The 14,445-nt window shown below is 53.9% G+C and overlaps 2 protein-coding genes across 2 annotated transcripts; one reads left to right on the top strand and one right to left on the bottom strand.

Moving 5' to 3' along the window:
- Nucleotides 1-3,439: 3,439 nt before the first annotated feature.
- Nucleotides 3,440-7,510, top strand: VMO1 (vitelline membrane outer layer 1 homolog). Its single transcript, XM_081168964.1, has 3 exons — nt 3,440-3,814; nt 5,481-5,602; nt 6,300-7,510. The coding sequence occupies exons 1-3, from the start codon at nt 3,632-3,634 to the stop codon at nt 6,601-6,603; spliced, it is 609 nt and encodes a 202-aa protein (XP_081025090.1). The 5' UTR covers nt 3,440-3,631; the 3' UTR covers nt 6,604-7,510.
- A 277-nt stretch (nt 7,511-7,787) lies between these two features.
- Nucleotides 7,788-13,411, bottom strand: LOC308572680 (transmembrane 4 L6 family member 5-like). Its single transcript, XM_081168965.1, has 5 exons — nt 13,140-13,411; nt 10,488-10,568; nt 9,378-9,517; nt 8,148-8,340; nt 7,788-7,938 (listed from the first exon to the last, which is right to left on the bottom strand). Exons 1-5 carry the CDS (start codon nt 13,311-13,313, stop codon nt 7,921-7,923), a joined length of 606 nt encoding a protein of 201 aa, XP_081025091.1. The 5' UTR covers nt 13,314-13,411; the 3' UTR covers nt 7,788-7,920.
- Nucleotides 13,412-14,445: the final 1,034 nt, after the last annotated feature.

The raw sequence follows: 14,445 nt of genomic DNA, 5'->3' as shown, positions 1-14,445 counted from the left end.
CAAGAAGAACATACGGGGGGAATTGCGTGCACTTGAAAATGTTGGCAGCATTAAGATAAATTCTTCAGTGTAAAGAAGTTTTGATGGATGTAATAATAGAACACAGAATGGCTTAGTTTACCTAAAATATGCAGGGATTTACAATATGCAAAATGAACCATGGAAAGAGAGGAAGGGAAGACTTTAATATTTTAAAGGTAAAGGTAAAGGGACCCCTAACTGTTTTTTTAAAAAAATAATATTTATTGAAATTTCAAAAAGAAAAAATTACATAAAAGACAATGAAAAATATTGAAAAAAAGAAAAAACATAAAGAATACAAAGTACAGAAAAAAGAAATATAGAAAAAACACTTAGAAACAAATTTATCCTTCCGTATCTTACATTTCATTTCCTTACTCTCCTGACCTCCTCTCACCTCCCTTTTCTGTATTCTGGTTCAATTGGTTAATTCAGCAATTCCTTTCCCTCTTTGTTTTTGTCTTAGTCCTTTAACTTAATATATTATAGCTTTAAATTCTCGCCTATTAACCAGCCATTTTTTCATACACCTTTATGACATTGCTGCTAGAACCACTTAATTTCATTCTGACATCATTCTAACATTCATTAATTTTACAGTATTTCTGTAAATAGTCTTTAAATTTCTTCCAATCTTCTTCCACCGACTCTTCACCCTGGTCTCAGATTCTGCCAGTCATTTCCACCAATTCCATGTAGTCCATCACCTTCATCTGCCATTCTTCCAGAGTGGGTAGATCTTGTGTCTTTCAATACTTTGCAATAAGTATTCTTGCTGCTGTTGTGGCATAAATAAAAAAAGTTCTGTCCTTCTTTGGCACCATTTGGCCGACCATGCCCAGGAGAAAGGCCTCTGGTTTCTTCAGGAAGGTATATTTAAATACCCTTTTCATTTCATTATAAATCATCTCCCAGAATGATTTCTAACTGTTAAGTCCCCTAACTGTTAAGTCCAGTCGCGGCTGACTCTGGAGTTGCGGTGATAATCTCGCTTTATTGGCCAAGGGAGCCAGCGTTTGTCCGCAGACAGCTTCCAGGTCATGTGGCCAGCAAGATTAAGCTGCTTCTGGCAAAACCAGAGCAGCGCACAGAAACGCCGTTTACCTTCCTACCACAATGGTACCTATTTATCTACTTGCACTTTGACCTGGTTTTGAACTGCTAGGTTGGCAGGAGCAGGTACTGAACAACGGGAGCTCACCCCGTCGCAGGGATTCGAACCGCCGACCTTCTCTTCTGATCGGCAAGCCCTAGGCTCTGTGGTTTAGACCACAGCGCCACCCGCGTCCCATATATATATATATATATATATATATATATATATATATATGTGATTTTTTATTTTTAAATATATTTTAAGGATGTTTAAATGAGTATTGTAAATTGTAAAACAGATAGATGATAGCTAGCTATAGATAGATAGATAGATAGATAGATAGATAGATAGATAGATAGATGATAGATAGATAGATAGATAGATGATAGATAGATAGATAGATAGATAGATAGATAGATAGATATAGATGATAGATAGATATGAGAAATTAGTTAGCGAAAAGTTTTCCTCCCTCTCTCATAGCACCAGAACTTATGAACAGCCCATGAAGCTGAAGGTTAGAAGATTCAGGACAGATGAAAGAAAGTGCTTCATAGTTAAACTGTGGAACTCCCTCCCACAGGACCTGCCTGGCTTTTTAAGAAGGATTGGACAAATTCGTGGAGGAGGAGGAGGAGGAGGGTATCAATGGCTACTAGCCAGGATGGATCTGTTCTGCCCTCCCCAGTCGGAGGCAGGAAATGCTTCTGAATCCCAGTTGCCGGAAACCAAGGAGTGGGGAGTTCCTCCTGTGCTCAGATCCTGCATTATACCTCATCCGGAATGAAGGCCGAGGGCCTTCCCCACCGGGCTGGGATAAGAGGGAGGAAGTGAGCCTAAGGGATTATCCCTTGATAAGGGGAAATGTGCAGGCTGTTGACTCAGGGAGCCCAGAGGAAGTGAAGGGCTGGGGGATTTCAGCCGCTGAGATGGCCAGGCTACCCAGAAAAGGCAATTGATAAGGCATGGTCAGGTATCCTGGCAGACAGGAGAGAAGCAACACGCTCAAATTTCTGCTGGGGACCACCTCTTTCTGTGATGTATGGATGATGTTTTGGGGGGTGGTCTTGAGCTACAGGGGAGGCAATCTCAAAAGTCTATATAAGAGCTTGCACACCATTGTTCGGGGTCCCTTCTGCGTGTGGCTGTGAGGGTCCTGTGGCAACAGTTCAATAAAGATCAGGCTTACTAGCTGCTTTGCTTCTCAATATTCTCTGCTTGGCCTCTGTTATTTTCTCCTACCGATAGAGAACCTGCAAAGGACTCTATAAGGGCTCTTGGGTACCCCATAAGGGGAAAAGGAGCTGCTTTCCCTTATAACAGAATGAAGCTGAATGCTGGACAGGTAAAAGGAGGCAGGTCATAGTTAAGCTTTGGAACTCCCTCCCACAGGAAACAGCAATGGTTGCCCACCTGTGGGGCCTTTAAAGGGGGTTGTGCTTGTTCCTGGCGGAGGAGAGGGCTGTGGGTTTCCGTTTGGATCGTTTGCCTGTTTTACGTGCACAGAAAACAGCAGATCTAGCCGAGATCTGTGCTGAACGTTGCACCGCGTCCCTGGCTATTATTTCTGTGCAATTATAAGATTACTGGGTAATCTTAGACGGTTGCATAACACTGGAAGGGGCGTGGCTGTGTCTCTCTCGCCAAGGGACCCTGCCCTTCGAAGTCTCCCCCCTTCACCTCCATGCTGGGTAACTGAATACATTGGTTTGGGAGGTGAGACAAAGCTTTCAGGGTGAAGAGTTCGATTTCAGGGCCCTTCTTTCGTGGCATGGTCCCAATCCAGCTCAGCTAAGAGCCAGGGTGGGTAGCCTACCATGCTGGGACAAATCTCCGCTCAGCCACTTGCGATCTATTAACTTCCCCTCCCTTGCAGGGCTGTTGTTGCAAGGATTGGATGAAAAGTGGGAAGAGCGTAAGATAGATAAAACTTCATTTGCATTAGCCATTGGCCCTGGCAACATAAAACATGCAATATATACAAATAAAAAGACAGCAATGGGTGAAAAGGGCAGTCAAATGACCAAGATTAACGTTCAGATAGTGGCTCTTAATCTCACTGAACCCTTGATACACCCAGCAACCTTTGCTGTTGTCTGATCATTTTGATCTAATAAAAGAAAGACCAATGTGGCCTCAAATGGGCGGCCTGGGATGGTAAGTAAGAGTGGGGTGATGAGCTCATTCCGGAATCAAAGGCCAACAGTAAAAACGAAGGAGGAGAGAGGGGCTAAGAAAGGAGGCCGCAAATTGCCCTTTCTCAGGTGGCTTCCTTCCGGGCAGAGTTCTGGTTTCCCCTTTTGTCCTGAGATAATCCGAACTGGATGGACCGGTCCTCCTGCTGCGGCAGCACCCGTGGGTGCCTCGGAACAAGCTGCCGCCACCCGGCCTGCGCCCTCCACCCCCCGGAGGGAGCCAATCCCTGGGCAAGGAGGAGGCCCATCCCACCGCCACAGCCCAGGGGATAAAATCCCAAGGGGCGCATCCACCAACAGGCACCTCCTGAGCTTTGCGATGTGGCCAGTGGGGCGCACAGGCCTGGTGGCCGTCTTGCTGGCCGCAGCCGTGGCAACGGAGGCCAAAGAGGTCCTGGAATTCAAGCCTGAAATTGGGGTGTCCAACGGAGGCCTCTGGGGCGCCTGGGCCTGGCAGGAGATGTGCCCGGAGGAGACCTACGCCACGGGGTTCAGCCTCAAGGTAACACCCCCTCCCCACCCAAAACAAAAGCCCCACCCCTCCTTTGTGCCTGGTCTGGCTCTCCCAAACAGGGGGCCATCCCAGCTGAGCCCAGAGGTGCACGAAGGAGCAGGGGCGGACCTACATTGGGGGCCCCTGAAGCCTGAACTGCCATGGGGGGCCCTTCACAACCAGCAACGAGGTCTGGGTCCCCCCGCCATCATCTTGAAGGGGGCTGCATCGCTTCTCGGCCTTTTGGCTAAGATCAAGTGTAGCATCTTGAAGGGGGCTGCTTACAGCCTTCACAGCATCTGGGCTACTGACTCTCAGACTTGGAGATTGTTGAAATATATGAACAAACAGTAATCAATTTGAGTCACGCAGCTCCAATTGGGTCTACTAGACCCATTTTTTTTAAAGCAATGTGAAATGAGGTCACTTCTGGGGCTCCTCTGGGATTGGGGCCCTGAAGATGGAGCTTCGTTAGTTTCATAGTAGATCCACCCCTATGGAGGAGTGGAATTTGGGCAGTGCTCCTGAGCATGTGCAAAGTGCCTTTCTTCCTGACAGCCTCCCGTGCTCCCCTGGTGACCAAACAGCAAAAATGGAATGAATTCATTTCCCCACCTCCACTTATTAACATTTTTATACAGCTTGATTAGGGGGAAAGAACCCCCCTCCATTTCCAAGATGTTTTGTGATGATGCTCCTTGGAGATGGAGTGATGGCGCTCCCAATAGGAAGCCAGTAAGCATGATTCGCACACAAGACTCCCTCCCCTCCTTCAGCTTGCAGCTGCTGCTGCTTCTTTGGCGATCACTCTTAGCAGAGTAAGATTGTCTTGCATATCAAAGGGTGGCTTCCAGCAACTGGTGTTCAGAGAGGCAGAGAATGACTGTCGTCATGGCTAGTTGCCATCGTTATCCCCCTCTTCCTCTGTGAATTTGTCCCATCTAGGTTGGTGGCCCTCACTGTCTCCTGTGGCAAGGAGTTCCACAGTTTAACAGCGACGCCCTTCCTTTCACCTGCCCTGAATCTCCCAACATTCACGTTTCCCTGGATGCCCTCGAGTTCCCCTGTGTCCTGAGAGAGGGAGGTGACTTTTCTCTAGATGTTTTCTCCAGGTCGAAATGATTTTATACATTGATAATAATATAATAATAATTTATTACTTATACCCCGCCCATCTGGCTGGCTTTCCCCAGCCACTCTGGGCGGCTCCCAAGAGAATATTAGAAGCACGAGAAAACATCAGATGTTAATAACTTCCCTAAGCAGCACGTTCGTTATAGCACGTTGCGCTGCCTGCGTAATTCCAGAGTGGAGTCCCGGAGATGCGTGGATGGCGCCTCGTCCGACTCATTCCGGCAGCTCCGTCCTGCAGCCAAGCCGGTGCCAAACGTCTTGCTCTGCTTTCCTTTGGACCCCCCTCAGTGAGGCAGAGGGGGGGGGGGTCTCGTCGTCTGGGAAGCCCAGGACCTCCAGGCACACGGCCTAGACTTGCGCCCTGGCGAGGTCCGAGGTGCGCTCCCTTGTCTCTCTCCGGACAGAGGCGGGTGCCCGTCTCTCCTTCGCCTTTTCTCTAACTTGAAAAGCCCCGCACGCCGAAACCTTGCCCCCCATTGTGTGTGGGGGGGGGGGTCCTCCATCTCCTTTGGCCGACCACCCTTCTCCCTCCCCCCCCCAGGTGGAAGCCTATCGGGGCCCGATGGAGGACGACACGGCGCTGAACGGCATCCGGCTCTTCTGCACTCGGGGCGGCCGGGGCGACAAGCACGAGGCGCACACCGTGGAGTCCCAGAGCGGCCCGTGAGTGGCTCCCTCTCCCTCTGCCTGGCCCCTGCGCCCCACACCCCCGCCCCCAAGCTCGACCCAAAGGATTGCGCAGCTGCCCCGGTCCTCAGGGCACTTTGCTGGGCTAGGATCTGGGTTCGAATCCCGCACTCGGTCTTGAAGCTCTTACTGGGCGACCGGGGGGCAGTCACTGCCTTCTCTCATCCTGGCCTACCTCGCAGGGGTGTGGTGGCGGCCCTTGGGGAGCTTCGTGACCGAGTGGGGATTCGAACTCTGGCCTCGCCAAGATCCTAGTCCTCATTTAATCCCTGCGACACGAAAGGGGGCGGACTCTCCTTCCTTGGAGGGCCACCGGCCGGAGATGCTTCAGCTGAGATTCCTGCACTGCCGAGGGTTGGGCTGGATGACCCCTGGGGATCCCTCCCAACTCCGACCTGCATCTCCCACCCGCCCCAGAGAGCACAACCATTTGTGACCTGACGGCGTGCCTTGCAGGGGCTGGACTAGATGGCCCTCGAGGGCCCTCCCAAGGCCGCAATTCTAGGATCTAACACCCCTGCAAGGCCGGCGAGGCGGAGAGGCATTCACGCGGCGAGAGGGGATTCGAAGCCTGGTCTCCGCCCGGTCCTGGTCCGGCGCTCCAACCCCTGCGCCGCCCTGCCCGGCCTGACTCTCTCTCTCTCTCTCCCGCCCCCTTTCTCCCCCCCCCCAGGTGGGGCCAGTGGTCGCCACCCAGCTGGTGCCCCGAGGGCACCTACCTGACGAGGTTCTCGCTGCGGGTGGAGCAGACCCGGCGCGGGATCCGCGACGACATGGGCGCCACCAACGCGCGCTTCGCCTGCTCCGGGGGCGCCCACCTGGAGGGGCGCGGCCTGAGCTGGGGGGAGTACGGCGAGTGGAGCCCCCCCTGCCGGAAGGGCCTGTGCGGCATCCAGACCAAGCAGGACCCGGTGCGCGGAGCCCTCCGGGACGACACCGCCCTCAACGACGTGCGCTTCTTCTGCTGCGGCCGCTGAGCAGGGGCCACCAAACCTGCCCCCCGCCCCGCCGCCCCACACATCCAGGAGGGGCCTAGGGCAAAAGACCCCGGGGGAGTCTTCAAGGGGGCTTTCTGGGGGGCAGGGGGTCGGGCTCGATGGCCCGGCCGGGGCTGCCTTATTTTTTTAGCTGTGGTTCCTGATTTGCAGGGAGTTGGAATGGATGACCTTGAGGTGGTCATCTGTCCTGGATGCTTTAGTCGAGATTCCGGCATTGCAGAGGGCTGGACTAGATGACCCCGGGGGTCCCTTCCAACTCTACAAGTCTAGGATACTTCCCTCTCCCACACCTGTCCCGCCAGGTCTCCAGCAGCAACTGACACGCCCCCTCCTTCTGAACCCAGGCTTTCTCCCAGAATGCATTAACAATAAAGATTGCCTCTGAGTACGTGCAAAGTACTTGCTTGTTTGCTTTGACAGTCCACCTTCTTCTCCCCAAGGAGCTCAAGGGGGCGCAAATGGTTCACTCTTCTTCATTCAGGAGAGGCTGCGAGAGGCAGCGACCAGCCCCTCAAGGGAGCCCAGGGGGGTGGGATTTGTACCCTGGTCTCCCAGGTCATGGTCTGACCCTACCCACTACTCCACATGGCTCACTCATCTCCTGCCCCCTCCGCGCTGGCTGTCCACCGGGTATATGAGCAAAGTGCCTCTGAGCCTATGAGGAGTGCCTTTTGAAGGCACTGTCCATCCTTTGCCACCACCTCCAGTCCACCCTGACCACTGCTCCTCTTCCTCCCCCTCTTATGACCGCAGAACTTGGAGATGCCAAGCGATGCTCCGGCCCTTGTGGCTGAATGGAACCTCAGAGGCACTCTATCCCCAAAGGCCACTTGCTGAGGAATCTCATAAGAACGCAAGACGAGCCCCGCCGGATGAGGGCAAAGCGAGACCACCGAGTCCTCAAGGGAGCCAGATACCCCAACGGACCGTAGGTCTGTCTAGCCCTCTTTCAAAGCCACCACTCTTTCCTGTGGGAGGGAGTTCCGCAGTTTAACGTGGCGCTGCAGCCCCAAAGTGTGCGAGAATCTTCTCCCCTTGCAGCCCCCCCCCCCAGCGCAGCAGATCCCGATCCCTCTCTCCAGGGTCCCCCGCCCAGCCCCTCCACCCAAAATATCCGCCCCGCCCCCTCCACACAGCAGCCCTGCAGAGCCGGACTCAGCAACGGGGGGAGAGCTGGTTTATTCCAACTTTTGCAAACCGTAGAGATGAGAAGTGGGGGGGGGACGGGTTGCGGTTGGGGGGGCGCTTGGACGGAGTGTGCGCGTTGCGGGTGGGGGTCCAGCCCAGTCGGGTCCCTCAAAGGCCCCCGTCGCCCTGCGAGAAAAAGAGAGAGAGAAATTGGCCAGTGAAGCGGCGGGCTCGCAGCGGCCATGGCTTGTAGCACCTGGACTTAGCACCCGATCGGGGGGGCCAAGAGAGGCCGCGACCCCCGGGGGTGAGCCTGCTTTGCCGGGCGGGGGGCACTGACCCTCCTTCCCGCCGCCCCCCTCCCCACGCTCCCCCCATTTCTCAGGCCCCCTTACCGCCCGGTCCTCGTCTTTGCGGCAGTCTCCGCACACGGTGCCCACCAGCCCGTTGACCACCTGAAGTCCGCACAGCGCCAGCTCCACCAGCCCCAGGCCCAGCAGAATGGCAAAGAGGACCACGTGCCACATCACCACGTTGGGGGGGTTCAGGCACTCCTCCCACAGCGTCCGGTTGCCCAGGTAGCTCTCACTGCGGGGGAGACAGGCGCCATCAGGGGGGGGGCTGGGGGGGAGGGGGCGCTACTTATTTCATGGCATTGGCCGCCCTCTTCTCCAAGGAGCTCGGGGAAGATGGCCAACCTGGGTCTCTTCCAACTTCTTCGGAGGTTTTTAAGCAGAGGTTGGGTGGTCCTCTGCCAGGGACGCTTCAGTTGTGGTTCCTGCGTTGCAGGGGGTTGGGCTGGATGACCCCAGGGTGCCCCCCAAAGCCCGGCGAGGTATCCTAGGCTGAGAGACGGCCATACCCACAGACAGGGCCGGACTGAGGTTTGAAGAGGCCCTCAGCACCTGAAGGTCAAGGGACCCTTTCTATGTCCAGCTGTCCTTTGCCAACAAGAAATTGCCCCTGCTTTTTGTGTTGAATATATGCTATATGGCAATTTACAGACCTAATAGGTATTTAAAGCCATTTGCACATAACATAATGTGTATTTTATCAAAGTAACTGTTGAACTGAAATACAGTGGTACCTCGGGTTAAGTACTTAATTTGTTCTGGAGGTTCATTCTTAACCTGAAACTGTTCTTAACCTGAAGCACCACTTTAGCTAATGGGGCCTCCCGCTGCCGCCGCACGATTTCTGTTCTCATCCTGAAGCAAAGTTCTTCACCCGAGGTACTACTTCCGGGTTAGCGGAGTCTGTAACCTGAAGTGTATGTAACCTGAAGCATCTGTAACCCAAGGTACCACTGTATTATTAAGAAGTATATTAATAGTGAAATACAATTAAGAAGAAGTATATTTTTGGGGGCGCCCAAGAGAGTGGGGCCCTAAGCTATAGCTTGTTTAGCTTATACGTAAATCCGACCGACCACAGAGCTTCCTGGCCACGTGCGGAGATTTGAAGGCAGGTCTCTCCAACCCTGGATCTGTCCCACCCACGGCCAGGATCCGAGTGCAGGAGTGCTTCCTGAGGTTTCCAGCAACTGGGATTCAGAAGCATTTGTCTCCCAGGGGGTGGGGGCTGTCCCTCCCTCTCTACTGCAGCCCCCCCCCCCGGCTCCTCACCTGAGGTCCTTGAAGGGCGACCCCCACGTCCCGTCCTTCACCTCGCACCAGGGTCCTTCGGCCAGGGCAGTGGACGACACCACCAGGCAGTAGAAGCCCCCCAGCCCCCCAAAGATGGAGCAGAAGACGGAGCGCAGCATCTGTGGGGGAGGAGAAGGTGAGGGGGGGGCCTGGTGCCCCACTTGCTCAGCCCCTCTTCTGTTCTCAGGACTCCAGCCCAGAGCCCTCTTGGCACAGACTCCATAGGAAGCCCCCCTTCTCTCCCCTCGGTGGGACAAGGTGGGAGCCCCCTGTCTCCCTCCCTAGAAACAGGACTCTGCACCCCCAAACCTCTGCCAAACCCCCAGGCTCTGTTTGCGAAAACATCAAGGGGGGCACGTGCAGAGAGTCTCCGTGTTGCTACTTCCGGGCCGGGCAATGCATATGCCTCTGTGCCTGGGCAGAGTGCCTTTGCCTCACTCCTGGGCCGGGTGGGGAGAGGAACCCGGAAGTGTGTGTTTGTGTGGAACTGGGGGGGGGGGGGGAGTCCTCCAGGGCAGATAAAATAAGCAACAGTTTGTGACCTGCTAGATTCCCCCTCCTTTGCCAGAGCTGAGAATAGGAATAAAGGGTTCAGGGTGCAAGGTGCCCATATTCACAAATGGGGTTGTTTTAAAAAGGGGGGAATGTTTGGGACTCATGGCCAGGAATGAAAACACCATCCAGCCCCCAGGCCCCAAAGATCAGGCCCCGCCTCAGCTGAGTTGCTGGCTTGTTCTCACTTTTACTTACACACACACACACACACACACACACACACACAAAATAAAGGCAGAGAAACATGCCCCCAGGGGTCATCCATCCCAACCCGCTTCAATGCAGGAATCTTTTGCTCAACGTGGGGCTCAAACCCACAATCCTGTCTCATGCTCTACTGACTGAGTGATCACCAATTATTGTTTTTGGGGGGCACTACAGTTCCCACTAGCCCCTAGCAGGTTGTGCTGGCTGGCTGGGAACTGTAGTTCCAGAGACCTGGCTGCCTCTCGCAGGCGCCTTGCAGGTGGCGGCTCAAGGGGCCGAGAGACGAGGCAGAGGAAGAGACGGGGAGGAGGGCCCAAGGATCCCTACCTGGCACCTGTTCCCGCAGCATCCGTATCCGCAGCAGCCTTTCCCTCCGGCCCTCACGGCAGAGCACCCGGTGCAGAGGACCTGGGGGAGGCGGAAAGGGAGAAGGGGGAGGTCAGAGAGTTGCTGGATCAGACCCAAGGGAGACCCCCACACACACACACTCCCGGATTCAGCCTCCTGTCCTCACAGCAGCCAAGTGCCCCAGAGAACCTAGGAAGACAGGTAGACTGCCTCTGGCTCAGGAAGCTCCACAAGGACGTAAGAAGAGTCCGGATGCTGGATGAGGCCGCCTTGCCCAGAATCCTGCTCCCGCCGTGGCTGAAAGGGGAAACCCGGTAAACGGGAACTTGCCCAACCCTCTTTTCAAGAGATCCAAGCGGGTGGCGGCCACTCATTCCTGCGGCAGTGAGTTCCAGAGGTTAACTCCTCCACGGTGGCCCCTGGATTGGCCTGCCTGCCCACACCATTAATAACAACGGCAAGAATTTGATGGCTTATATGCCGCTCCTCTGGATGGGTTGCAGATTTGGGCGGCTTCCAACAGATATAAAAACAGAATGGAACGTCAGACATTAAAAACTTCCCTAAACAGGGCTGCCTTCTGTTGTCTTCTAAAAGTCAGATACAGTGGTACCTCGGGTTGAGAACTGAATTCGTTCCGAAGGTCCATTTTTAACCTGCAACTGTTCTTAACTTGAAGCACCACTTTAGCTATTGGGGCCTCCTGCTGCCGGAGCACAATTTCTGTTCTCATCCTGAAGCAAAGTTCTTAACCCGAGGTACTATTTCTGGATAAAAAAATTCCTTCCAGTAGCACCTTAAAGACCAACTAAGTTAGTTCTTGGTATGAGCTTTCGTGTGCATGCACACTTCTTCAGATACACAGTGTGCATGCACACGAAAGCTCATACCAAAAACTAACTTAGTTGGTCTTTAAGGTGCTACTGGAAGGAATTTTTTTATTTTGACTATGGCAGACCAACACGGCTACCCATCTGTTACTATTTCTGGGTTAGCAGAGTCTGAAGTGTCTGTAACCTGAAGTGTCTGTAACCCGAGGTACCACTGTAGTTGTTTATTTCCTTGACATCTGCTGGGAGGGCGTTCCACAGGGCGGGGGCCACCACCGAGTAGGCCCTCTGCCTGGTTCCCTGTAACCTCACTTCTTGCCACTGCCCCCCCCCCCGGCCCTCTCCACCTGATGCCACCGGGCTGGGCTTCTCGAACTCAGGACCTGCCTTTACCTGAGCAGCTCTCAGGCTGCAGGATGCCAGAAGCACACACCTGTCATTTGACAGAAAAGGCAGGTGGATCTGAAGGTGCCCCCCCCCGAAACATGGGCAGTGGCACACCCCCCGGCAAGAGCAATGACCCCCCCATCAGGTCCCTCCAGCAAACCTTTGCCACTCCTGCCTTCTCCCCTGATGCGCCTCATTTCCCCTTTCGGGGGGCAGAGATCACCTTGTTTTATTGACCCCCCCCCATGCCAAGCCAGCTGTCTCCCTTGCAGATAAGGCCCTGTTATCTCCCACAGAGTGTGCGTCAGGGGGAACTTTGCACAAAGTTCACCATGAGAGAAACTGAGGCTGCCTGTGGGAAGAAAGTGCTATGGTGGGGGGCCAGACCGGTTGATGGGGTTCCTCTGGGTTCTCCAATGGCACCCCCAGTCCCTTGGGGAATGTGCTTGGCACCCCGTTGCCAGGAGAGACAGCCGGGGTCCTGCTGTGGGTCAGGGCTGTCAACCTCCCCAGACCAGTCCCGGATTTACGTATAAGCTAAACAAGCGATAGCTTAGGGCCCCACTCTCTTGGGGGCCCCCCAAAAAATTAAAGGAAAACGAAACTGGATGTACATTTCCCAAATATAAGATAAAAAACAAATAAAATACAGTGGTACCTCGGGTTAAGAACTTAATTCATTCTGGAGGTCTGTTCTTAACCTGAAACTGTTCTTAACCTGAAGCACCACTTTAGCTAATGGGGCCTTACGCTGCCGCTGCGCGATTTCTGTTCTCATCCTGAAGCAAAGTTATTAACCCCAGGTACTATTTCTGGGTTAGCGGAGTCTGTAACCTGAAGCGTCTGTAACCCAAGGTACCACTGTAAAACCTACATACAGCAGCAGTGTTTAGATACCTAATTAGGTCTATAAATTGCCCTATAGCATATATTCAGCAAAAAGCAGGGATAATTTGTTGTTGACAAAGGACATCTGGACATATAAAGGGCCACATTGCCTTCAGGAGCTGAGGGCCGCATCAAACCTCAATCCGGCCCTGCCAGAGTCGCTCTGCTTCTGAGCATCCAATGCAATCAGGCCATGCTGGGGGGGGGGGGACTGTGGTTGGTACCAGAGATGTCCCTGGGCAGACAACTCGAGGAAGTGAGTCAGGCTGCAGAAGGCAGGGGGAAGCAGCGTCTCTCCCACCCCAAGCCATGAAGGGGGGCTCTTCCCGGCTGCAAGTCCTGAGAATCATAGGGATGGAGGGCACCCTCAGGGTCATCTAGCCCAACCCCCGGCAATGCAGGAATCTCAGCTAATGAACCCCTGGCAGGCAGCCACCCAAGCCCTGCTTAAACGCCTCCAGTGGAGGAGAACCCACCCCCTCCCCCGAGGGTCATCCAGCCCCACCCAGCAGCCCTGGGCACTCACCATCAGCCCCCCGCCGACGAGGCCCCCCATGAGCCACACTTGGGTGGTGATGTTCTGGGGGGTCCAGTCCCGCTGCATGTTGGGGAACATCAGGAGGATGTTGGCCACCATGCAGGCCAGGCCGGCGGTCACCAGGCTGAGGCCCACCAGGCGGGCGCACTTGCCGGTGCACATGGTGGGAGACGAGGCCCCGGGGGGAGACGGGCGCAGGTGCGGCCGGACGGCGGAAGCGGAGGAGGAGGCTGCTGCTGCTGCCGTGCGAGGAGCCAGAGCAGGAAACTGTTTGCTCGCAGATAAGGAGGGCAAAGGGCTGGCTAGAGGAGAGGGAAAACATCTCCCAGCCTGGCATCCCTGCCTCCTCCTCCTCCTCTTCTCTGCTGCACAGAAACTCTCGCTCCTCGGGGGGGGGGGGCATCTATCATGGATTGCAGGGGGTTGGACTAGATGACCCTTGGGGTCGCTCCCAGCTCTGCAGTTCTAGAATTCGATTGATTGATTGATTGATTGATTGATTGAATTCATAAACTTCCCCATCCCTGGAGGCCTCAAGCCGGTTCACAGAACAAAATCAGAATATGAAACCACAAAATATATCATCAAAATAGAAACAACAACCCCTCCCCCAAAAAGAACCACGTTTTAAAAGGCATAGGATGACAACCAAAGCAACCAATGTTTTTGTCTGGTGCTTCAAGGTGCATAATGAAGGCGCTAGGCGAATTTCCTTGGGGAGAGCAGATGGGGAGCCACTGCAGAGAAGGCCAGTATCTTTTTTGGAAGCCAAATGTCCAGGCATAAATCCCATGTAGATTTTGAAAAAAAAAAAAAAAGCAGCTCAACAACAACTTTGGGCAAAAATAATAATAATTAAGCTCAACAACTGTGCCCCCCCCCAAAAAAAGCTCAACAATCCTAGTTTCAGAGACATATATTCATATTCTGGACATATAATCATATTCTGGACATATAATCATATTCTGTAGTTGGAAGAAGCTCCCAAGAGTAATCTAGACTGCAGCGAAGGAATCCCAGCTCAAGAATTCCCGGGAGACGGCCAGCCAACCTCTGCTTGAAAACCTTTGGCGAAGGAGAGTCCACCACCTTACAAGGGATTGCAGAGTTGGAAGGGACCCCGGGAGTAATCTAGTCCAACCCCCTGCAATGCAGGAATCTCAGCTTGAGCATCCCTGGCAGGTGGCCAGCCAACCTCTGCTTAGAAACCTCCAAAGAAGGGGAGTCTAGTACCTCCACTGCCAAACTGCTGGGACGAGCCCAGAGAGAAGAAACGCCCTGGTGCACCTGCAGC

This window comes from Podarcis bocagei (assembly GCF_964188305.1).
Source record: "Podarcis bocagei genome assembly, chromosome: 13".
Classification (NCBI taxonomy): Eukaryota; Metazoa; Chordata; class Lepidosauria; order Squamata; family Lacertidae; genus Podarcis; species Podarcis bocagei.
The sequence above is the reverse complement of the archived record's forward strand: the minus strand, read 5'-3'. Positions and strand labels throughout refer to the sequence as shown.

Bases quoted from the DNA above. Each gene is read 5' to 3' on its own strand.
- VMO1 (XM_081168964.1), top strand. From the start codon at position 3,632: ATGTGGCCAGTGGGGCGCACAGGCCTGGTGGCCGTCTTGCTGGCCGCA. The intron at 3,815-5,480 runs GTAACACCCCCT...TCCCCCCCCCAG, and splicing joins CCACGGGGTTCAGCCTCAAG to GTGGAAGCCTATCGGGGCCC. The intron at 5,603-6,299 runs GTGAGTGGCTCC...CCCCCCCCCCAG, and splicing joins GTGGAGTCCCAGAGCGGCCC to GTGGGGCCAGTGGTCGCCAC.
- LOC308572680 (XM_081168965.1), bottom strand. From the start codon at position 13,313: ATGTGCACCGGCAAGTGCGCCCGCCTGGTGGGCCTCAGCCTGGTGACC. The intron at 9,518-10,487 runs GTAGGGATCCTT...CCTCCCCCACAG, and splicing joins GCTGCGGGAACAGGTGCCAG to ATGCTGCGCTCCGTCTTCTG. The intron at 8,341-9,377 runs GTGAGGAGCCGG...TCTCCCCCGCAG, and splicing joins TCGCCCTTCAAGGACCTCAG to TGAGAGCTACCTGGGCAACC.